Source organism: Ambystoma mexicanum, chromosome 3q (assembly GCF_040938575.1).
Source record: "Ambystoma mexicanum isolate Mex_15411 chromosome 3q, UKY_AmexF1_1, whole genome shotgun sequence".
In the NCBI taxonomy this organism is placed as follows: domain Eukaryota; kingdom Metazoa; phylum Chordata; class Amphibia; order Caudata; family Ambystomatidae; genus Ambystoma; species Ambystoma mexicanum.
The window spans coordinates 683112891-683138545 of record NC_090926.1 but is presented as its reverse complement, the minus strand read 5'-3'; the positions used below and the strand labels follow the sequence as shown (position 1 = coordinate 683138545).

The window sequence follows — 25655 nt, the reverse complement described above, 5'->3', positions numbered from 1 at the left end:
AGCTCTAAGGTTATTTATCGGCTCCGTCGACTAGAGTCTCTACTACTTGGATCTGTGTGCAAATATTCTTCCGAGTGTGGTTTAGCACATGCCATATCTGCTGAGTTGTTTTATTAAACGTTAATATTTAACAGTTTCATAATGCGTGAACCTAGTGCACAATTAGTATCAGAGCACCGTACAGCATAATAAATAAAAGAACAATTATTCAAAAATACTTAAAAAATGTTTACAAAGAAATATCAATGTATAATAAAAAGATACATTATCCAGTGTAAAAGGAAAACAGCAATTACAAGCCTGTTTAAAAAAAACTATATTGTATCAAAACAAGCAAGGAGGCATTCCCTATAGTCAGAAATATGGACAGTTACAATCCCACATATTGCCTGAATAGTATGGTCCTTTATTCATTTTGAAGGTTTAGTAAAGTAGGACTTAAACCAAAACAAATGGGAAGGAAAATACCAACGCACTGGAGCATCATGAGAAAATAACTGTTCATTGTATTATCTATTTCCACATGGACTTTAAATACTCATTCCCTTGTGGCTCGTGCTCCTGATTGCCATGAACTGCTGATAGACTCGCAGCCTGATCTCATATTCCTCACAGAAACATCTGGACCTGCTATTGTACAGGCTCTGCCCGCCAACTACACTTTGGCTCATGTTGATCGGGTATCAGCTCATCCTGGAGGTGGTTGGGCTATTATCCATAAGACTTTATACAAAACAGTTTGTACGGTGCCTACTCTTACCCTCAAAATGGAATGCTGTCTGGCCCGGATATCTGTCTCTCCCCAATCCACGCTTACTATATACTATTGGTATATCGGCCTCCTGGTATGGACGCCGTTTTTTTGCAATAACTTCCCTGACTTGGCCTCTGAGATCCAGACCAAGCATTCTAATCTCTGGGTTATCGGAGATTTCAACCTTCCAGCCACCACCTCTCCCTCTAGCCAAGTCACCAATTTTCGCTCCTTAATGGCTGATCTTGGCTTACCCCAGCTTATTCTGGAACCTACACACCAATTGGGAAATATTTTAGATTTTACTTTTGCACCCTGCTCTGACATTTTGGTTTCTTCCCCCTCCCCTCTTCTCTGGACTGATCATTTTTTAATTCCATTCTTCATTCGGTCACAGGACGCCAAGCCGTTGAATTCCAAACCTGCTATTCCTAAACTCAGTTGGCGCAAAGTAAATAACTCTGGACTTGTTGCCTCTCTTCAAGCCCAGTTGACTCCTTTTAGTCCTTCCTCACTTAATTCTCTGAGAGAGTCCTTTCTAGCAGTGGCCGATGTGCTGGCCACACTTAGGCTCTGTAAAATAAGGAACCACACTTCGGAGCCATGGTTTTCGGATGATCTCAGAACTCTTAAACTTTCCGGCAGACGTCCAGAGAGGAAATGGTGTGTGGGCTACTCTAACACTGATAAATGTGCATTCCGTAGCATTTTGTCTGCATATCAAAAAGCCATTAGTGCTACTAAAAAGTATTTTTTCAGCCAAAAGGTGCAAATCGCTTTCAATAAGCCTGAGGCATTATTTGAACTTGTTCAATCCTTGTCTTCCCCTAGCACAACTGGCTCTGCTGTTAGGCCGTCTCAAGCCCTCTGCGAGTCTTTGTCATTTTTCTTTCTGACCAAGATTGAAACGCCCAAGTCCACTTGGTCTTCTTTTCCTGTGTTCTGGGAATCAGATATTTTGGGGTCTATCCAGTGCCTCAAATCAGCCTCCCCGGCTGACCCCATTCCACTGACTTTGCTTAAAGACATCTCAGGTGAAGTAATCTCTCATATTAGTGCAGCAGTTAATGCCCTGTTTCTTGAGGGATGTATTCCCAGTCCACTGAAACACGCTCTGGTAATACCTCTGCTAAAAAAATCCTCGCTTGACCCTGGGTTGCTTGAAAATGTTCGCCCATTGCTCTTCTTCCTGTCCTAATGAAGGTTATGGAGGCCCTCGTCTCCCCGTTGTTATCTTCCTTTCTGGAATCCTCAGGGTGTTGTGACATCTTCCAATCGGGAATTTTGTCCGGGAAAGGGAACTGAATCGGTCTTTAACTTGGTGTTAGACAACCTTGCCCGCCTGGTTGACTAGGGTGGAGTGGGAGCGGTACTTTTGCTGGATTTGTCCGTGGCTTTCGACATGGTTGACCACATTGTACTTATCTCCCGATCATGTGAGGCCGGGATATACGACAAGGTCCTTAACTGGTTCTCATTCTTCCTGGCCGATCGTTCTCAATCGGTCTCCCTTCCCCCTTTTCAATCTGAACTGGTAAGGCTCTCATGTGGGGTCCCTCAAGGATCGGCACTCTCTTCTATACTTTTCAATATATATATCAGATGTCTTCTTCTTCTTCTTATCCGTTCTCACAGATTCAGATATTACTCCTACGCAGATGATACCCAGTTGTTGGCATGTCTGGACCTTACTCGCCCTGACACTGCCTCGCGGCTGCAGAGCTGTCTTGAGGATCTGGGAGCATGGATGGCGCTGAATTCACTCAAACTAAATGGGAACAAGCCAGAGGTCCTTGTAGTGGGCACCACCTGCCCCCTCTCTTTCTCGACTCCCGATTTCTGGCCTACCTCTCTTGGCCCATTTCCCCTTTCGTCTACTACTGTGAAAAATGTAGGGGTTAAGTTATCCTCCTTCTTATCCATGGCTGATCAGGTTGTGGTTATCAGCAAATCTGTCCATTTTAAACTTTGTGTGTTGATGAAGGTTCTTTCCTTCATTCCTACCCAATTTCATGCTCCTGTGGTCGCTGCATTGATTCTCAGTGCAGTTGAGTACAGCAACTTGCTCTATTTTGGCCATCCTGCTTATCTCATGAATAGACTTCAACTGCTCCAAAACACTGCGGCCAGAGCAGTTCTTCGTCCTCCCCCAAGGGCTCACATGTCCCCTGTGCTCAGACAATTGCATTGGCTTCCTGTGGAGAAGCGGATTTTGTTCAAATCACTCTGCATTGTTCCCTGTGCCTTCTATAAACAGGGAGTGTAATATCTCCAGGAAAAAGTCTCCCAATATGTTCCCTGCCACGCTCTCCGATCTCAGTCAGCTCTTCTGCTTCTGGTCCCACGGGTAAGGCTATCTCAAATGGGAGGGCGCACTTGCTCTGCTGCTAGGTCCAGGAATAAACTCCCGTGCATTTTGAAAGCCACTACTGACCATCTTTCTTTTCGCTGCTCTCTAAAAACACTGCTCTTTTAGGTTATCTGTATCTGTCGCTGTTCCTCTTCTTCCTCTAGTGCCAATATGCCTTTGGACAATCGTGCGCTGTATAAATAAATGTAACATAACATAACATAACCTCATAGTTGAAGTAGTTTTGATAAAAAATAAAAATCTGGAGCACAGTTGCATCCCCTGGACGTGCAGTGTGCACTGGAGCGCTTGGACGAGGCTATTAGTATCATTTTCACTGAGCTACTGCTGGGCGTCCCAAAGTGCACAATGTACATCTTTCTCCTTTTATTAATGATTATCCCAACCAAAGTCAAAATATGTGGCTGTCACGCCAACTCTTCTCTATCACCGCAAGACCAGACTCATTATGGGGTCCATTTGAGCAATGAATCAGTTTCACATCAGAACGTTTCACAGATTACAGACTCTCTTATCAGCGGGACTCTAGGCAACCAATGTAACAGCAGCAGTCAACATGGCGTGTGGGTGACACAGCACTTTGCCCATTGGACTACATCAACAAGTGACTGACAGACTGCGCCCGGTCCCAAGTTCTGCTGCTGCTATTTGGGTTGCAGGCGCCAACATACATCGGCGATGTGTGACTAGTTATACAAACCTTACACTGATTTCCTATTTTCACCACTGCTACTACTGACAAACAAAACTACAGGAGCAGACTGCTAGGACACAAAAATTAGCTTTTCTTCTACACCCGCTCACGTGGTCTCTGATCTGATCTGACTCTAGGATAATTAAATTGTACTTTCTGTTTCCGGCCATAAAAGGTTATGATTCCAATTTAATTGGAAATAATTTGAATTGATATTGGAGCATGGTTTTCCTCAGTAGTAGGCACAATGCAATAATAAAATTATTTGACAAAAAATCGAATAAGAACATTCTTTCCTTCTAACTTCAGCCTTTTTGCTGTTGAAGCTTGTAGGAAGCACTCAAAGTTAGGCTCAAGTCCCAGGATGGGACGTGGCTTAACATGTCCATCTGATTTTGATGAATGGCCCTCCATTGTCTGGTTATGTTATTTGGCATTTATATAGCGCGCTATATATCATTGGTATGACCTCAAAGCGCTTGTGGGTTGAACGCCCTCGGGGACCATAGTCCAGGTCAGTCGGTAGCCAAAGTAATCCCCTTACCAACAAGCAGTTCACTTAAAATTGCTGATATTGTGTGCCAGTAGTGTTATGTTATAGGCTGTAATGGTCCGTTAGTGCTAAGCTGAGAGTCAAAGGAGTTGAAAAGTGTTATGATGTTCTTTAGTTAGTCAAGGAGCGTTGCAATTAGCAACACTCCACATGGAAAGATGTTGTACACTATGAATGACCCAGGCACAGCAGTTGGTGGAAGTGGCTAGGGGAGATGCTGTGCCAGGGGTCTTATGATGTACTACTTAATAAATAAGACACAAGCTCACCCCAACGTCTCTGGCTCGTATCTTAACAAAACGTATCAAAGAAAAATGTTGAATTACTTCGATTTTAACTAGCTGCTTAAAAACTCCAAAGTTTTCATTTTCTGGTAGGCACAAAGGGAAGGGTTTCCATAGCCGAATGATGAGATTACTAAATGCTGTGCCCCAGACCCTGAATACCCTACATCGAGAGGTTCATAAAAGCGATTAGTTTGCAGATCAGAGCCTAGATGACGGCTGACAGGGACAGGGATTTTTTTTTTCATTATAAGGAGAAGTCCTTGACCATGAATAGCTCCGAGACCAACACAAAGGACCACACTGCATGTATGTGCAAACAGGTCCACTATGTGCAGTTTTCGCCATTTCCACTGCGAGTGCATAAGGAAGATTGCCTTATCGCCGCTATTTGGCACTCCACAGTGCATGCTGTGTAAACACGGCCCGCCATTTATGCTTGTAAGGCAGTATTTACAATGGAATCTTTATGAATCCGCTGCGTTTAAACCAGCATGAAAACATCATGTTGGAGAATTTATTGTGTGGTGGAGAGCAATGGAGGGAAGAAACATATATTACACTGTGTGCCCTCCCTCTGCATTACAAATCAATCAAGATGTGGTTTTGTGGGAAATGCATGCATGCACTTTTCATACACACGTTTTACATTATGCTTCCAAGAAAATGAGCTCTAAAGGGACTCCCATTACACGTTTGCTGGTATCCTGGTGGTATTACTGTGACTGGCGCCTCATCTGCCGGTATTACCAGCAGATTACAGGTGCCGGCAACGGTTAGTAATTCCCCATTCAATGGGGGGAATGTCAGTATTACTGGCACCGGTAATAACAGTGCCGGTAATGCCGGCTGTTTTTTGCTGGTGGGGTGACTGATTTAAATCAGGCTATCCCCGCCGGTAAACTTGTAGTAAATGTTATTACCGTCACTTTAATCCTGGACCGGCAGACTTATAATGAGGCCCAAACTCTTCTCTCAAAGTCAATTGCAAATCCCACAAGGCTGGCATTGTATGGTCACCAGGCTAGAATTTGTCTAGTTATTGTATTTTGAGGATGCTGCAATTTTGTCAAGGTGCATGGTGGAAGTTCCAGACACTGCCACTGTATTCCAGTTAACACAAATGCTACAAAAGTTGTGTTCCACTGATCTAAGTAAAGGGAAACATATTTAAGACTCTGTAGATAGAAGAAACCACAGCGTGTCTCAGAACTTGCGTGCGCCTGTAGAGGGAGCTTCTAATCATCTACGGTCTGGGCCTACTAGTAAATTGCAATCTTTCAAAGGTTAATCTTCAACAGATTTGTATGCATCCATGGTTTGATGGCAAGGAGAAACGACCACAATGAAGTAAGACAGGATTGTGAGTTTGAAAGTCTTAAAAAGAGTTGCGTAATGTCTGCATAATTATAGCATTTGACTCCAAAGGTTCTGATCAGTTTGAACAAGGAATAGACATACATCTTAAAACATAAGGGCAGCAATGAAGAGTTCTGTGGAAATACTTGTCTATGAAATAGAGCAATACATGGAAGAAGGGATACTGCTGCCCATCTTCCTTCCAAGATTGGAATCACTCACTTCAGAGTCACCCGCCCTTCAATTGGTCAGTTAGAGTGGATAGATCTACTGTATTGCATGCTGCGGATGAACCCAGCGGCAGCAATGCAGCGGTATGATTGACGTCTACCTGGCAATCCAGCTGATCCAATATAGAATGTCAAACAGACTCAGGTCCATGTCCCAGCCCAAAATCAGCGCGTTTAATATCCTAAAGGCCATTAGATTCCACATCATTATGGATTTGTGTCATTGCTACTCATTCCAGACTCTTGGTGCAAATGGTATTTTTGATATTGGCCTGTAATGACCAAGATCCTGAGTATCAGCAACTGCTTCTTTTTCAATAGGGCAGATATAAGATTTTGTTTAAGATTTTCCTGAACTAAACTTGATGGCAGTGAACCATTGATGGGTTTATGGACATTTGCAGCTACTGGATGCAACAGGGCAAATTTGTTTTAACATTTTGGAGTACAGACATCAAGGATTAAGTCAGAACTTTTAGAGGTAATTACTAACTCGATATACTCATCTGAAGTGTGAGTAAAGTCTGCCCATTTAGAAGAGAGAGATAGCTTAAAAACTTTAACCTGTTTCCACATAGCACGGCTCAATGTTCTCAGGATTCCGCATTTGTTTGATTGTAGAAATCTGATAATTCATTAGATAGAGTGTGTGAAGGGCTGATATCACCAGAAAGCAGTGATGGAGTGTTTCATTCATGGATAATTCTCAATAGGTCTTCCTGTAGATCATTAGCCTGATCTAATAGCCCATTTTCTAGTCATTTAATTATTTTAGTCTAATATTTCTTTTATATAAAGCATTTTAATCTAAATATGCTGTTATACAAATGTCATTATAACCATCCCGCCATATTGATTCAAGTTTCCTCTTACATTGTTTCATTTGGCAGAGCTCTGGTGTGCACCATTTAACTTCTATTTTATTGGGGATGGTGCTGATAGCTGACATTTTTTTAAGGAGCTAGTACATTTATGTACAGATACTGTAGATAACAGAGTTCATTATAAGAGCCTTCCGTGTCAACTTGTCGCTTTCCTGTCTACAGCAAACATAAAAGACAGCAGATACACAGATGGGGGCACTTCACCCAGCTCTCCAAACACCCTATTTGCTCCCTGCTAAGTTCAATTCAAACTCTTCGATTCAAGCACTGCACCATCTATGGCAGAAGTCCAGAATCCACCAAGAAGAATTTAATTTGCTACACGAATGTCAAAACACTTCTTTGCTTCGCCAACCTGTCCCTAGTATGGGTCCCACACTTCAACCCGAGAAGTCCAGGAGGGTCCTCATTTCTGGCAACCAATCTATGAAACGCCATGATCAGGTGATCCTGCACAGAGAATATTACACAGTCTTGAGAACAGTTCTCAAAACCTGGCTGTTTATGAGACCACTACAGACAAGTTATCATGGTCACGCAACTTCCAAAGGCCAGACCAATCGTCCTTACAACCTAGTAGCTATCAGAAACAGACCAAAAGTCTATCCAGAGCATTAACCTCACTAATACGAATTTCCTTGAGACTGGCCTAATCAGGACAGCCTCACGCACATAAGCAAACACAACTGTGCCCAACATGTAAGTCAAGAATGCCCTTGAAATCAGTAGGTAAGTCTCTCAAATCACTCCTCATCAAACACGAGGCATCCACACTACGTCAACAAGCATAATTATATAGCACCAAGAACAGCATGAACCCACTATCCTGACTCAAACCAACACTATAGGACTTCCACTTTCAATGCAATGACAAAAGGGTGGTCTTGTGGGAGAACGAGAGGAATGAGTCTCCCCCTGGGGTAGTTTGATTGAGTGGTTCAACCCACCAGCAAGTCAGGAGATTGGGCTGTGGAAGTGTTAAGGAGGTTTTGGTTAGTTCTGTTATGATACACAGTCCAGCCCAGGCATATAGTAGGTGGGGAGTGGTAGGAGAAAGGCAGGAGCGGCATCCCTGATGGATTTCTGTGAAGAGCCAGGACATTAAGGTAATTTGGATGGCCAATGGGGGAAGGTTGCCGCAGGGAGGATTAGGGGAGGGTCAGAAGTAAAATTCGCTGGTTATGTTAAAAGGTGTGTAGGTTACTGTGTAAGGCAACTGAGCCAGGTTAGCAGATCATTTTAAGTTTAGACCTGCCACATTAAAGTATGACGTGTTATGCACCAACTTGACCAGTGGAATCCTGCCAGATCGGCTTCGCCTATGAACATCAAACAATAGAACTGCTCAAAGGCCCCCTGACTATCTCCCACCAACTAATCTACTCGCCTTTCAAAATAATACCACTTCTACACAACATACACAGACACTGAAGCCTTATGCCTGCTAACAGCACCACTTTAACCACTGTGGAGTCACTCACGGCATGGCCCACATCATCTTTCGTCCTAGAATACGCCTGGGTCCGACCCCCAGAACAGTATCTCTCCCAGTGTGCCAGTGCACAGAGTTAAGTGATCTTATGTGTTACCCTTAGGAGAAAGCATAAACCATTGGCTCGCAGGACTTGGGTGCACCAGGCCGGCACCCGCAAACACCTCCGAGTTTGAAGCTGCCTCTTCCGGTGCCCCCCCAATCGCCCTCCATCCCCTCGATCTTCCAGAAGAAGCAGCCATAATGGCACAAGTGTGCTGTACAAGAGCACTTTACATTGTATTATACATCACTTGAACACGCATTATTTTAAGGAAGATGGGAACAAACAAAACGCTGTGCAAGAATTGCCTCAGCACACATGATAGCAATCTCCCATGTCCTCTCTCCACTTCCGTGTGAGAGACGTTGCCAAATGTACTGCGCACACGCCAACTCCGAAGGTTGTCACCTTTTATCACCTCCCACAGATTTCGAGTTATAATTACGTTCCGACAAAACAAATCAAGACCTGCAGCTACGTCCAGGGGCAGTTTAAGATCTAGCCCTGACTCTACTTGCTCACGGCCTTAGACACCCGCCTGTGAGGTGCCACCAGCAGGGTGCTGCTGGCAGTAGTGGTTGCCCAGAGGGCATTTTCACTGGCCTCTGCAAGACATCACTGTGGCCATGGGAAATGAATCGAAGTCTGAGCAACTTGTGTAAGTTGGCATTTATGGAGCTTGCACACCCAGCTTACTCTTCTATTGTTTTGTTTCGAAATATTTCATTACAGTTCAAAGGGAAATAAAATAGTCAATGCGCAGATTAAGTTCACAAACAGGCTAGTACTTAAGGTTTATAGGTTAGAAAATGATACTAGAAAAAGAGACTTCAGGACAGTGAAGTAGGTAAAGATGAGAGACAGGAGAATAAAAGTATGAAACATACAAAGAGAAAGATAAGTAGGTCAGGACAAGAAACAATACAACATACCTCTTAGAGGGTAAAAAAACAATATACCTTAATCAGATATGCCTACAAAAGCACTACCCAATTTTTGCGAACAGCTCCTCCTCATCTCAAATTTTATATCGATATGTCCCATGATTGAAGAGATAGTTTCCATTTGAATCTTGCACTTTGCATATTTAAAATCCTGTTAGCCTCAGTCTTTTATGCACCCGAGATAGATTAAATGAATACCATTAGCAAATCATATTATAGTGCTTAGAAGCAGGATGAATTCCTGCATGAAGCACTATAATAGTCTATCATTAGATCCAGAAAAGTACCAGACTTATATTTGCTACCATCAGACCGCCACTAATCCACATTTTATATTAACATGTAATGGTTCCAGTCTATTAAGGGTTAGTATGGGGGATTTGGCCACCAATGGTCTTATACATTCTGTTGAAGATATCCTTCCACCATGAATAGACCACGAATAGCGAGACCAGCCAATCGCACTGGACCAAGAAAAAGAACACTACAGTCGAACTCCAGCCAAACCTATGGTACGCATTCCTTACACCACATCTGTGGATACAGGCCACAGGCACGGCCACCCATCCATGCACCCTAGAATGCAGCTATGCCTATGCTTTTCTAAGTCTAGCAGCACACATAGCCATCCACACTGAAATCCCTGACGTACAGCAACACCTCTGCCATTACTTTACAGCGGCAACCAACGGAAAAAGACTCCATCTAGCTGGGCACACACTGAATCTTCAGCACTAGAACTCTATCCAAAATTCCCAACAGCACCCAGCCACGTGCCTGACCTCCGGGCTGCTTACTGGAGTATAGCCAGCCCACCTTAGTACTAATCCAGCAAAATTGCACACAAGCATTTTTAATATAAATTCTTAGAACCCCCTGCACATGGACTGCGGTCACAGAGGGCGCTCCAACCACAAAGCACATTGAGGCCATACAAAATGGAGAAGAGCGCTATATAAATTACAAATAAAACACAATGCAGTACAATGACGTAGTCTGGTTACCCATCACTCTCATGTATAAACAATACACCAACATTTTTCAACGCTGTCAAGTGTATACCAGGGCAAGGCTTAAACCTGCATTTTGCATGTTTTCCAAGCATGACACACAGATATTCCTGAGATTGTGCCTCCCACTTCTTGTCTCAATCTGAGGGTGATTTCTTCACAGAGCTCAGCTCAGCTGGGGTGATTGCTTTGTGCATCTAAACAACTGACATCAACCAATCCCTTTGAGAAGACAGATTTGTTATGTCTTTGACAGCAGGGCAGTCATCCCAAAGGAGTTCCTGATTTGATAACACATGGACAAATGTAGTGCCCTTTTGGGGAGGTGCGTTCATATCTGGTAGAAAGTATTTGGAATGGTAGAATTTCGTTTTCTTCCATCAATTGTTTTATTCTGAAATCCTTCTGATGCGACAAAATAGGCAAGACACGTACTTTTCCTTGCTGTCTGTAGAATGGGATTTGTACGGTTTAGTTGCCTTTAGACACAGACAGAGGGCAATTCTTGCACATTTACTATTGTGTAAAGTCGTGACTGTGATGCTCAGTTTTCTGCGCAATTAATGTCTCTCGGTGAAGCTAAGGAGTTAAATATGTTTCAATAGCACCAACCTGTACAATTGGTATGTTGATATTGTAGCCAAAAGCACAGGCAGGAGAGCATGGAGGCTGATGCTGTTCACGCTATCCAAGTATTATAAGCTCCAATAAATAGTGGGTATCTTTTGGCACATGCAATGAAATGGGAGCTTTACTTTTGCTCGACCAAACAAAGTCGCTCAACATCCGTTCTACAACAATATACCAGCTCCCTTCTGCTGGGGTAGGAATGTGTCTGAACAGATCTGTAATGTATGCACAGGTTTTATAAAGCACAAGTCAAGTGGGGAAGCAACTGGGAATTGTACACCAGAGACACACCCATGGGTTACAAGTAAGCATGTGGGAGTAAGAGAGGATCTAGGATTAAAAGGGGGGCACGTATTGGCCTGATCAATGAGTCACACACAAAGATATGCAGGCCCAAGCTATCAAGAAATAATGTTGCTGGGCTGCCCACACTTGCTCGTCCTGCCAGCTGCAGGGGTACAGGGCGGGCACAAGTTTCAGATCTCACCTAGGGTTGCACTACAGATTTTTAATGCCTCTTGGCCCCGCAGCCATAGGCAATGCTGGGGGTTCCATGTCATAATCCGCCAGGGGGAGGAGGAGATGCCAGGTTTTTGGGGTCCAGTTTTGACTATGCTAAACACCTTCCGCAATGCCCCCTCTGCCCACCAACACCATGCTGGAAGCACAAGTTATCACCCTCCTCCCCACTGCTATGGGCAGGGCAAGAGGTCATATAGTGATGCTATGGGGATCAATTCATCCTCCGCTGAGACCCAAATATAAATCCCCAGATGACATTACAGTGCAAAAGCAATGGAACCTCTTTTAATGATAATGTTTGAGCGCAGTGAGGCAAGAGTGTCTTGCCGTGTTGTTATTCTAAACACAGTTTCTGCTGTGCAGGCAGTCTGTCTGCAGTTGCTGCTTTGCCCAGAGGAGGCGCGGAGTGAAGCTAGAGGTCCTTTGAGACGAGGTAACACTCTAGAGGAGGGATGGGATGCAGAAGTTCCTCAAACATCAATAATAAATCCGACTCAGGAAGTTGGCAAATCGTTGGCTGTTTTATTAGCAATTGTCTAAAAAAGGGGGAACAATGGACATCAATGGATGTCTAGCAGTATCGCTCTCAGTGATTTACATAAAAACAAGATTATATAGTGAAAACTCATCATATCTGATGTCATACTACGTAAAATAAGAAAATCTATGTGGGGTTGTGATAGGGCAACAGGGATAATCTAGGTATACTTTCTATGGGGTATGGGATTGTGATTGGGTCTCTACTGTCAGGTGGACAACTCAGCCCACTCCTTGTGCAAGTCATTGTCAGTGTCATAAATTACACAACGTTTCATTGGGTCTCAAACTATAGGGCTCTTTGATACGTGGCCCTCTACAATCGGTTGGCACGCTAGTACCCTTCTGGAATATTCCACTCAGTGGCAGCCCGCAAGCTGGTACCCCAGGTGCTGGAGGGTTGGCCTGGTCATGCCTCCCCACACAATTAGCCCAACATCCATCATCAGTCTTACTGTCAGCCATTCAATTAGTCCTTTGAACTCGGACTTGCAACGGATCACTATGCCTGAGAATAAAAGGGAATGTGAGCATGGCCTTATCTTCTGGTCTCAGCGTAGCTTGCCTAAGACTATTTCCATCTAGGCCATGTGACTGGAGACCACGTTTTGAGCTCCTTCATTGTATTTAATGCTATTAAATGAATAAAACCTGGTGCTTCTAGTGCTTTTCCATTACATCTCAACAAGTGGCCGTCCTGCTCTCACGTTCATTGTATCTTGCCATGATAGATCACCAGATTCTTGGCTGGCTCAACCCCTGGCACAGGGCCAGACAAGCCTTCTCAAATTGTCCTTCGCCATCAGCTGTTTTATTCTACAACACCATACTTTCAGCCCTTCAATTCACGGGCTCGAAGTTTGCTAAAATGCGTTGTGGAACATCCAGATTCTATACACACTCACATATATATATATGTAACCTGGAGTCTATTTAACGTATAGCCAGCCTTCATGAATTCTTAGTCTAATGGCATAACTGCATCTGTACAATTATAAAACGGTGTGCATATTCTTCTGTGCTCTTTAGCGGTGCAATCTTAATTTTGCATGTAAAGGATCACTCGATTCTTTACTTTGTCAACAGATTCTATATGGTCTATTCACCTTCTCTCTTGTCAACTCTTCTTGGCATGTCACCTTGCTTCATGTGATGTCACCAGTCTCCTCTTTCATCCGTCTTTATATGCTCTTCAGGGATCATTCCCACAAGACTGCCAGCTTTTCGGGGATACATAAATAATGGTTTTCTCAATGGATACCTTGCTTCAAAGGCTGCTCGTGTTATGGGCATCATTACAGGTGTTGTGCTTGTCACTATTTCCGGTTCCCAACATATAGGCAAGATAGGGGTGGGACTTCCGGTAGAGGCCTTTGGCTCTTCCTCTACAGGAGCGAGAGTGGAGTGAGGCGAGAGTGTTTTGCCGTGTTTGGATGGGTTGCAGCGGGAGTGCAACCTTTGATTGGGAAAAGCTGGACTTGCAACAACAGATCGCCTCCCTTTTTAATGCCTACATCTGACAACAAATAAGTGGCCGGGTGTTAGTGGGCCGCTTGGTGACAGCTGCATGTTCGGTGCCGAAGAATGAAAGACACAGGTGAGTCAACCAGTGATTTCTCACCTAACGGCGATCTGATAATTGTGTCAAGCAAAGATAGCAGTTTTGCCTTAGCAGATATTGAAACTACTAAAGGGGGTGTGCATAGTAAGAAGGCTGAAGTAACTAATGATTCAATGAATGACATCATCAAACCATTTAAATTTCAACAGCCACGCCGTTGCCAGACTCCTGCCCCTTTCGATATAACTGTAGCAATAACGGCTAAATTTATAGGCTCACAAAAGTAGGGGGTTGTACGAACTGCGAGGGAAAAAAACTCTAAGGGAGCTGCGCCAAGCAGCAAATCAGGCTGGAGAAGGACCCAGTAAGAACCAGAGGGTACAGAGACCAGTAAACCCCTTCCCACAAATGAGGAGTTCATTGTTAAAAAGCTACAAAACAAAACTGGCATGGAATCCACTGACTTTGGGCTCTGATGAATCATTAAAGAACCACAGATTCTTCTAACGTAAAATCTCTGTTGAAGGAAGCCCAAAGTTAACAGCAGCACAGGCGCAGCAGCCGACAGAGCTATTTAATGGAAGTAACACCAGACTTGACATTACGGACAAGACATGTTTGAGAACTCTAAACTCGTAGAAGTTTCTATTTCTCATTCACTTGAGGTGTCATCGTCTTCTCTGGAGGAGGCCGACTCCTTGTGTAATGCCTTCGGAATCTGTGGGAGAAGTGAACAGGATTGAGGGGGATAAAGTCAAGCAGAGAGCAGGATAGGATCATCGACTTGATGGTCGTTCGGCACCTGAAACGGGGCCACTTAGAGATCCAACAATAGAGGTGAACAAACAAATGTACCCAGCTGGGGGATGAACAAATTGTCCAGCACTGACAACTCTGGTAGCCAATCCGGCTGCACCAAAAATTTTGAGAAAGGGTGATATGCTGAATTTGGATCCACCGACTAATCAAGACAACTCACCAGCTTAGTTTGTAAAGAAAAGTAATAAAAGAGCTAAAACCTCCCCAGACCATCAGGTAGAGCTGGACTGCAGTGAGAGTGGTAATCAGAGCCCCGGCTACCCCTCTACGCATACCTCCTGGCTTGGGACCAAATCACCCTCTTTGCGTCCCACGTCAGTTGGAATAGATGCAAACACAGTGGCAGCCGTGGCTATTACCCTTGCCCCATTTACTAAATTATACAAAACTCTAAATTACCAACTCAAAGACCATTCAACAATGTTGGCAATGGTCCACACTAAAATACTGTTTGTAGAGGGCTTCGTGGTAGCCATTTAAGACTGCTTAGAGAAAATCTCTGCACAGTTCACTAACATCCTCTGAAGCATCCTAGAGCCGATCATTCAGAAAAAAATTACTGAAGAGCTCTGAGAAAACTGGTGACCTTGTGTACTCAAACAGACAAGATCACGGTTTTGTCTGAGTGCATAAGGACGGGGGCCCCAATGGGGGGTGCACGGTGGCCGCTGATCTACAGGCAGATGTGCCAGTCCCCAGGCGAGACCTCATCAGTGTGATCAATACGGGAGAAGAGGGTGACTCGATCTTAGAAGGTCAACTCATTTGTCCCTCTTTTGAAGACAATGGGCCTCATTACGACCCTGGCGGTATGGGGTAAACGGTGCCGTAAAAAAAGGTGCCGGTGCCGTTTACCCCATACCGCCTCATTACGAGGTCCCCTCGCTGGACCCAGGCGTGCTTACCGGGTCCCGCGAGGGGAAGAGGGAACAAACAACGGGCCAACTCGTAATGGCCTGTTGTTTGCTCCCTCTCCCATTCCCATTCAGCCCTATGGGGGCTGAAATGGGAATGGGGAAGGACCAGGTCTGGGTCCTTGGAGGGAGGAATTACCGGGCCTTCTGAACTCAGAATGGCCCGGTAATTCCTCATTCTGAGGACCCGGACGCGATTTCGGCGGCAGCCATGCGGCATGGCTACCGCCGAGGTCGTAATGAGGCCCAATGAAGTGTTGTGTGTGGAAGACCGAGGGAACCAGGAAGGAGTATACAATCTTTTAAAAAAAATATCAGGAGTCCGTTTTGGTGGGAAAAACATCTTCTCGCATTATCAAGACCTTGAAGGAGCCTCAAGGGAAAAAAAACAAAAATTAAAAAACCGGCACAGAGACAACGCTCAAATGGATCTCGAACATTTGTCAGACACCTGACTCTTCACGCTAGCTCTAGCTTGGCAGTCCGTCCTAAAGAGAGTGTTGAAAATGTGATTTTAAAAAAGCCTTTTACCATAGAAACTAATTATGACAGGGTGGAAGCAGTAGTACTGCTTCACAACTCCTTTGCGGAACTGATGAACCTGTCAACTTACTCAATCTCTAATTCGGGTTCCGCCGAGGTGACAATGCTGATCCCAAATTTGGTTACCAGAAGATGCTGGTGTAGGGAGCGGATGTTCTCCCAAACCAGCGTGAACAGTAAAGGTTCCAATAAAACAGAAGACTACACTTTGCTGATGAAGGGCAGGACCGTGGACATAAGCATGGAAAAGGTGATGCCCTATGAATCTTTAGACCTCCCTGTGTTTGAGAAACAAGGAGTAAGATTTGATTCAACAAAGACTAACTCCCAACAGGCTGGGGCGGAATAACTGGCAAGAAAGTGCAGTTTGTGGTGACAGTACCACAGAGGAAATAATGGGATCTTGTGGAGCTTTCACCAGCAGTGTCTCCAGTCGCTCGCACCCTTGAAGACAAGTGGGCCCTTTTGAGACCCAGATCTCCAGTAAGGTCCAACCAGCTCTATTCATCTGAGCAAGAGTGCAGGACAGATACCCAGAGAGGGGCTAGTCGCCTCCAGAGATGTGGATTGAGCAAGAGGTCCATTCGTAGAGAAAAAGGTGTTGCTCAGTCAGTACAACTTACCCCCGGAATAAAAATGTCTATAACTGACCTATCCTCTCCGCCATTTTGACAATGGAGGATCAGCGAAAAAGCTTGAAGCCCAACCTCCTCAACAGAAAGTATGTCAGGGAAGAGAGGGAGATTGTCCAAATAAATGGGCATAGTAGGACATTTCCGTGCCCTCCGCCTGTTGCGCTAATTAGATTACAATTGGAGATCCATGGTGCGTCAACAACGGCCTAACTCTTAACAGAGAAAATGTATTACAGTTATTACATTACATTCCAAAACGCCAGGCAATTTCATAAAAGGATATCAAAATAATCCACATTTTGTACGAATGGTGGTGGGACAGGGTGGAAATCCACCTGTCATCCTATCTGGTCAAGCATATCCTATTGACAGAGGTACCATCCCTATTATGCCTGGGTTTTGATTTAACAAAGTTACTGGAACCAGAGGACCTTACTGATTCTGATCATAAGTTGGGGCGGAGCAAGCGTTGGAGTGAACAAGAGATCTTACTGCCTATAAATGGTGCCCCCAGACAATATGCTGCAACATCGGAGCATCGATCTTCTTCAAGCAGAAGATTGTTAGCTTATTTAACGCCTGTGCAGCAACAGGACAATCAAAACTGGGACTAGTTGTCGAAAACCTTGAATTGTGGTCCCCAAAGAGCATAACTACCTCAACTTGAAGATCAAAAACCTTTCATTGTAGGATCCTGGAACACAAGAGGACATTCCCTCCTGTTCGGCAGTGGGGACCTTGAATTTGATTCTTATGACCTGATCTACTTAAAAGAGACCTGGTTAAGCAAGACACCAGTAATGGATGGCTTCACGGTATATCTGAATGCTGCCCTGACAGGCTCAAAGGGAAGGTCGATGTCGGGGCTACAGACTGCCGTCAAAAATTGCAGAGGACTGTCCTTGTGTGAAATGATTAATCCTACCCAATATATTCAAATGTTGGTATTTGAGGTGGAAGAGGGCTGTTACGGGGGCAACAGATGGCTGCTGCTCTTTAACCTATATTGGTGTACAAATGCTTAAGGGTTTAAATCCTTCCAACCATTGGTCATAGATTTAGTGGATAGTGCATTTGAAAAATGGGTGGATCCAGCTATAATGATTTTTGGTGATTTAAACATACATTGCTTCAAGAGGCTAAGGGAAGTATTCACCACGAACACGGTGGCCTCTTCTATTTCTGAAAGACGAGGCCAGGTTTGGTGTAACAAACTGACCAGTAGGAACAATCATATGCTGAATGGCCAAAGAGTATTTTGGATTACATTTTTGTCTCAGGTAATATTCACGCAAAATGCTGAAGCCTAGAGATAATTTGCATGACCCAGAGTGACCACAACATCATGAAGCTCACTTGTAATGAATGGAAGTGTAAACCTGTTGAGGTGTATCATACCCAGGTCAAACTAGCGAGTGGCAGAAACAGATTGTATATGAACGAAGCTAGATTTGAAGACTTAGAGATTCTTAGAATCTGCGCCTAACCACTCTGTAGTCCATGACCCCAGGCACCTAGATTACACTGGGCACCTGATACATTTTGTGACAAAGACCAAAGAAAGCGTTAGCCAATAGAACACCCATTTGCATGCATATGATCAGGAGGTAAAGATAGTAAAAGAAAAAAACTAAAATTTGATCTAAAGAAACTCAAAAAAGAGATAGTGGGGACGCGGGAGACTGTCTAAAAAGCTACAAATACACTATCGAAAATGGCTTAAAGCGCGTAAACATCTAATGCTGCAACAAGACGGCGGACTGATGCTCAGTAATGTGGCAGCGAAGAAGACTGGTGAAATGTGGGAGCGTATATACTCCACGTTTTCAGACAAAACAGTGCTAACAATTAATGCTGTTTCAGCAAAAGCATGGATGGATCATTTTTCAAATTTAAATCTCTGCAGTGGAGGTGGGAGACATAAAGGGAATTAACCTTTTGTGGGGGTAGAAGATATTGTAGAACTGATAAAAAAAGGAAAGCAATTCTCGAGCGCCTTGTCCTGATGGCATCACAAATGTGATGCTAAAAGAGCCTTTGGTGGAATGGACACAGTTTCTGTGTAAACTGTTCAAGTCCATAGGAAACACAGGGATGATGCCCAGGTCTTTGAGGACCTCAGTGGTGGCACTCATATTTAAAAAAGGTGATAGGTCCAACCGGAGAAATTATAGAGTGATCGCTCTCTTAGACACTATAGGCAAGATCTATGCAGCCATTGTGCTGAGAGAGCTAATGAAGTGGTCTAATAGGTTGGGTAACTGGGACCCTTGACAGTCAGGTTTCATAAAGGGGATGGGCACCTCGTTAAATGTGTTTCTGATTCATTTCTTAAAAACTCAGACTATGGTCAGGTCTGCAAAAGCTAGATAAGGTTTAGTTTTTCTATGATAGTCTGAGTTTTTAAGAAATTCATACAGTGGACAGACAAAAGCTATGGCAGAAACTAGAAGCTGGCGGTTGCCCGTCTGATATTCTAGAGGCAATCAGGTGCCTATACACCGACACATCTTTTAGGTTGAGACTAAATCTAGGTAGGTCTCTTTCAGACATTTTCGTAACCGATAAGGGAGTAAAGCAAGGATGACCACGGGCACCGGCTCTTTTTATTTGTTTTTATCTCAGATATGGGTAAAACATTAAAAGAGGCCTGTTGCTTCCCACCAAATATAGACGGCAACTGTTTGGCTAGGCTGCTATATGCTGACTATTTGGTCTTAATAGACGAAACCTCAGTGGGTCTGCAAGGACAGCAGAACGCCTTGCAGACATACGTAACAGAAAATGGCCTAACAATAAACGCATCCAAAACCAGAGTGCTTACTTTACAACAGCCATCTGGGAAGGTAAACTCCAGGCAGCAATGGTACTTGGGTAAGGAAACTCTGCTGAAAACAAATGCTTATGTTTACTTGGGGATGCATTTGGAAGGGAGCATTAGGGATGCCCCACGAGAGAAGACCTTGCATTCTAATGCAAGAAACGTAGCCTGCCAGGGCAGAATTATCCTGACATATGGTACATTTTCTTTGATTCCAGTTTTATCTTTTTATCAGTGGAAGGTGATCCTGCTTCTTACTTACGGTGCAAAAGCTTTTTTTGCGTTGCCAGCCGGTGTCTGGGCAACATTAGAGGGCTTATTTAGGAAGAGAGTTTTATTGCTCCCGAATTGTGTACCAATCCAGGTGATAAGAACAGAGTTGGGGATAATATCCGTGTATGCGATGGTAATATGGGAAACCTTAATGCTGTATAGGAAATGTATAGTGTCTGACCCGATGAGAGGGTTCGGTATTATAAAGGAGGCCCTACTGAGGGGTTCTGACCAAAACACTAAATGAATGGAGGTTTATTTGTAAAAAAAGATCTTAAACGAGCTAAATGTTTTCAAAGAAACATTGGAGGCAAACCCCATTTCTGTGAAGATCAAACTATGGTCTAAGGACTGGATTGAGTCTCAGGATCAAAGGCAGTATTAAAGACTGTTCAGAAAACCCTGAGACTCAGAGGTACAACTGCTTGCCACAGTATTGGGGACAAGGTTATGTGGGTGCCAGCTAGCACACATAAGACCTATTCATGGGGAGAGTCCCATCATTGTGTAACAACCAATTCTGGGGACCAAGGAAGTCCAAGGGACAGAAACATGTTACTCCCTACCAAAAGACTCGTTTCCGAGGGAATGGGTGCTGAATGGGTGGAGAGGGGGAAAGGATTGCAGTGACGGCTGGGTGGGGGTAACTGTTAGTGTACATATTTTATCCTGAGATTGAGACTTTGTTTGCCAAGTTGGGAGTTCTTTGGGACAGCATAGGTATACCTAAACAGCGAATGGGGATGTTTCTATTGTGTTAAACCCCCACCCCCTTTGAGCTTTACTACTTGTCCAGATACTGGATAGTAATCACACATGGAGTTGTGTGGGTATACCGTCCAACCACTCATTTCATTGGATATCCTACCAGTACTTCTGTGTAAATGCCTGTATTGTCCTCTATTCTCAGGCACGTATCCAATGCCCTGCCTTCAACAATCCAGGTGTTGCTTTTTTAGCCCAAAGTGTTTCACCGCTCTGCCCCAGGGCATAGGCGATCGCTTTTTGACTATCAAAGCCATTATAATCTCAAAGGCACACTGGGCCTTTGGGTAACATTATATAGAGAATTCTGAAAAATTATAGGAAGGAATGTCACTCAACTGTAACATTATTTCCTCAGTTTGGGTCTATTCTGCTGTAGAGTAGCAGATGTGTACATCCGTAGGAGTTCCTGCCCCCCCTACATCCCTTGTATTGGAGACATGCGACTGTGCCTTGCCTGACACCAGCTATTGTGCCAATACCGCAGCAAGTGTTTGGAAGGAGATATCCTTTGAGACAACCATATCGAATGTACCCTCGAGTTGATGACAACCTACAGGAGCAACTCCCTAAAGGAATATGAGAAAGAACTAAAAAAATGAATGGTTGACGTCATAAGAAAGTGTGCACAACATCCCAAGATACTGAATGAAGACGATGTATGGATCCTGGAGGGGAAATGGCGAAGTAAACAATCTAGTGGACTATTAAAGTGAAAAAGAGGAGGATTACACATTACCAAAGTGCTGCAGAAAACAGAAGTTCGATGAATGTACAGAAGCTGAAACGTAAGGTAGATCAAGCCATCGTATAGGCTAGCTATGAGTAATGAATAGAATGCAGGTGAAGCCACCATTGTATAGAAACTGAACATTGGTATCATGAAATAGATAAGCCACAAACTATGAAAGGGGAATGAAAAGCTGTGTCACAGTGGAATAACAGCTTCCTGAAGCTACGTGGCGAGGCTATCTGGCCTGAAGTTAAGATCCTACAAATTGAGGTCAGCTATCTACTCTGAAGAGAACGAGTGTGCAGAGGATGAATCCTCTCACGTTAAGGTGCAAGGAAGAACAAAAACGATGCAAAGTTTTAATTCATTTAAAGCATTTAAAACTGCAGAATGGCCAAATCGCGGTCTCTTGTCACGTGAGCCAAGGATGGAAATAGAGTTCCAACTTGGAGTTCCAGACACTCTAGTGAGTGCCCTCACTCCTGTGCATTCCCAGGACAAGAATACTCTGCAAGGCCAAGTACAAAGACAATTTCATGGCAGAAGGCGAGGGTGATGAGAGAGGTTGGGCTAATTGGGTGGTGAGGTAGCTTCATGTCATATCTTCCAGCATCTGGGTTTTGGCTTACGTGCTGCTAAATGAACTGAATGTTCCCTTATGGCACAAGCATGCCAGCCAATTGTATTAGCCAATATAACAAAGGGCCTTATGGCTTGGAAGACCAATGAAACACGATGTGACCATTGGTTCTTAAATTACATGTTTGAAGAGGCAGGCATAAGTTGTCCACCTTGATAAAGTACAACCAATAACAATCGTAGCTCCAATATGATTGTATATCTAGATGTTTCACTTAACCAATCCTGAACCAATTTGTACTATTGCTGATGCATAATGAGTATATAATTATGTTTTTTGTAAAAATCACTGAGGGACTGGGTGTCCATCCATTGATGTTTGTTGTAACCTCCATGTTGTAGATAATTTTTGATAAAACAGTGACTTGCCATCTTCTTTCCAAGGGCCATAAACTCACTGCATGACCACATGCATGAGCATAACTCTTGACATCAGAAGAAAGATGCTTTAAAATCACTTCTTTTTAAGTTTTTTAAACAAATACATACATACATATAACATACTCAGAACATATACTGACAAACATTTCATACAGACATAATATCTGTCCTAAAGGAAACCGAATATAGTTATTGTCATTTAAAAAAATTAAAAAAACTCAAGTAAGTCATTTTCAGAAAGGTGTGAATTGAGCAGACTGAAGGAAATCACATTTCTGTAACACATTCCAATAGTGTACTGGTCAACCGAGCGGTCACCAGAGCTACTAAAATGCATCGAAGGGGGGCAAAAGAAAAAGCTGACCGACCCCATCTCAAATCATGGAACATTTTACTGAAGCAGTTCTTTGGGGGACCAGACTACCATGACCTCAATCTACCACCTTTCCAATACCTCTAGTCTTCACCAGATTTCCACCTGTTTTATCACCCCTGTCATTGTACCTGCCCCACGTCTGCCGTGGGAAAATGTAGCAAAATGAACCATGGTAAAATGTGGTGGACTGTTAGCGGTGGAATGGGGGATGCCAGAAAAGTAGTGATATTCAAGTTGCCTATGTCAACTAAATAATAAAGAGAGCAACCAAAGTCCTAAGAAATACTACATCCAGAGGTTTAGTGGGGAACATCCCAACAACCCGATCTCAGAACTGAACAAGCTACGGAAGTGCAAACAAAACGTTGGTTAAGCTCCAACTGTCAAAAACATTGTGGAAGGAATGGCAACAGCAGCGACAAGAGGAGGTATCCAAAGGACAGACTATGCCCTCAAAGAATACGTGGAACAAGATAGAAGGAACTCCACCCTGTTAAGGCCCCAGTCACAGGAGGAATGGAGAAGCAGAAAACACCTCCATCAAAGCACAAAACAAATGGCGAATGAGCCACCTGGCCAACGGTCAATCCCTTTGTGATGCTCACTGGCACCGAATGCAGACCCCACCCCCTGCACCCGGCAAGTGTGTAACATTTGGTTATGAAATGGTGCACTCATTTTTGTCCACCACCTCCCTGTGGCTCATGTATTAGAGGGTAAAGTCCTGCTGAAGAGCCATATCTTGCCCCATGTAATCCATGGGAGATCTGTCTCTATACGGATCAATGCTCATTGCTTTTCATGTTTACTTCATTGTATATTTTTCTACAGTGATTTTCCTTGCTCTGATGATCTCTGTATGATATGTTTAAGATGTGATGAACTGTGCAGACAGGAATGGTCAGAGAGATTAAGACGTTTTTAAGAAACTTGAATGGCTCGGTGCTTTATTCTGAACAGGTCCCTTCTTACCTTTTCTAACTCCTTCACAAGCACTTGGACAAGGATGCAGGCACTGTTGGGGTTCCGGTCAATGTTCTTATGCAAGGTCCATCGTAGCATCCCTGGAGCGAAACAAAGGCAGATGACCTAAGCAGCATCGTTAAAGCACAATATGTAAAGTGGGGGCAGGACGTCAGGGGATCTGTGTGATCACTGCGCATCACCAAAATGTTAAATTCCTTTTTTTGAACCCATTTCACTGCATAAATATGCAGGGGGAGACCCCTGCAACACCTACGCCCAACCCCCACATGTATTATTAGCTTTACCCACCCCTCCACATCCCAGTGAAATGGGACTGTGAAAATTCAGCATTTTGGGATGCGCAGTTATGTGATGCACAGTGATTGGGTGATAACACCACAGGAAGCCGTGTAATCATTAAAGTGAAGCACTGAGGTGTATGTTTGGGGAATAACCTAACAGACTCAATTTCGGCAAATTTTTAACAACCACATGGGTAAAGCTAATAAAAGGGGGTACCATAAATAGAGACTATTTAGGGGTACTGATGACATGATCATGGTAAACAGTGAGACCAGAGCGCCAGTGGTTTGTATAGGTCTCAGCACATCACTGCACATCCCAGAACTGCTCATCCCAAAATGCAGAATTTTCACAGCCCCTTTTCACTGCATATGTATGTGGAAGAAGTGAATAAAGTGAATATTTAAATGTGGGGAGCATGTGGTGGGCAGCAGGGGGTCTACCATCATATACATGGCATTTATATGTGATGAAATGAGGTAAAACAAAAAAAAATTGACATTTCGGTGATGCACAGTAATGCATGTGCAGTGATCACAGAGATCTGTTTGTATATGTGATCAAAAAACTTAAGTTAGGATTATAGGATCATAAACATTAGTAGGGCCATCATACATATTCAGTATTACATAAGCCAAATCTGTTTCTGATTTTTCCACATCAGTGGTTGAAAATCCCTAATTCACAGGGATAGCATCATTCTGGCGAATTTCAGACCATCATTTATGGGACCTTTATGAGTACAGATGCAAACTGTATCGGTGCTCACAAACGACAATTACTTTCCGCAATTTCAGAGCAAGTTATCCGAAATGAACCACAAGTAAAGGGATAGCAAATCCACTGGGCACGCTACATCTGAACGCAGGATCTTTGGCAGACATGCACAAGTAGGCCAACACCAACTGCTAGGTATTGACCACATATGCATCCTGCTTACATCCTCCCAAAACGAACCACATTACTTTGAATCATATTTTAGGTTGAACTTCTGACTCTTGTAAGCTGAAGTGAGCCGCATCACCCATCGTAGATATCCACATACTGGTTCAACCCCAAAATAATGTTTCCAGTCCTCCGCAGACTAAATTCTGGATACCTCATGCCTACCAATACGAATGCCAGCACCCATCAGGTGGATTGCCACACACCCACCCCGAGCATGACAAGCAATCTTGAAATAAAGCCGCGACCCACTCTCCTCAGCACGGATGCTAACAGCCACTAGGCAGACCGCTGCACACTCATGCCGAGCACAGCACACAACCTTAAAATGACTTCACAATGAGAACCTCACACAGCATCGGAAATCTAGTTAGGTAGTTTCTGAAAGGACCACTATCCATCACCCAAAGGCTTACTTAATAATAAATAATACATGTTAAGGCCTTGACAAAATGCTGTAGGCTATACTGTATGAAACATAAACTATGACATAAACATAAAGACTAAAAACCGTACAGTTCTTTAATGAAATGTTCTGCTTCAGTCAAATACCTTGATTTGAATAAGGTTCCCTTAATGGGCATGCAGATAAATAGTTCCAAGTGGCGGGATTAGGGTGACCAGCCGTCCGGTTTTCCCGGGCCGTCCCGGGAGTTTTTTCGTTTTTGAAACAC

At 43.8% G+C, this 25655-nt stretch overlaps 1 protein-coding gene across 2 annotated transcripts in view; it reads right to left on the bottom strand.

Moving 5' to 3' along the window:
* Nucleotides 1–25655, bottom strand: part of PIK3R6 (phosphoinositide-3-kinase regulatory subunit 6) — a 409768-nt gene that overhangs the window by 192119 nt on the left and 191994 nt on the right. For both annotated transcript variants that reach the window (XM_069654586.1, XM_069654587.1), the window contains exon 5: nt 23740–23831. In XM_069654586.1, coding sequence (XP_069510687.1) covers nt 23740–23831 — 92 coding nt within the window. The remainder of the gene's footprint in view (nt 1–23739; nt 23832–25655) is intronic.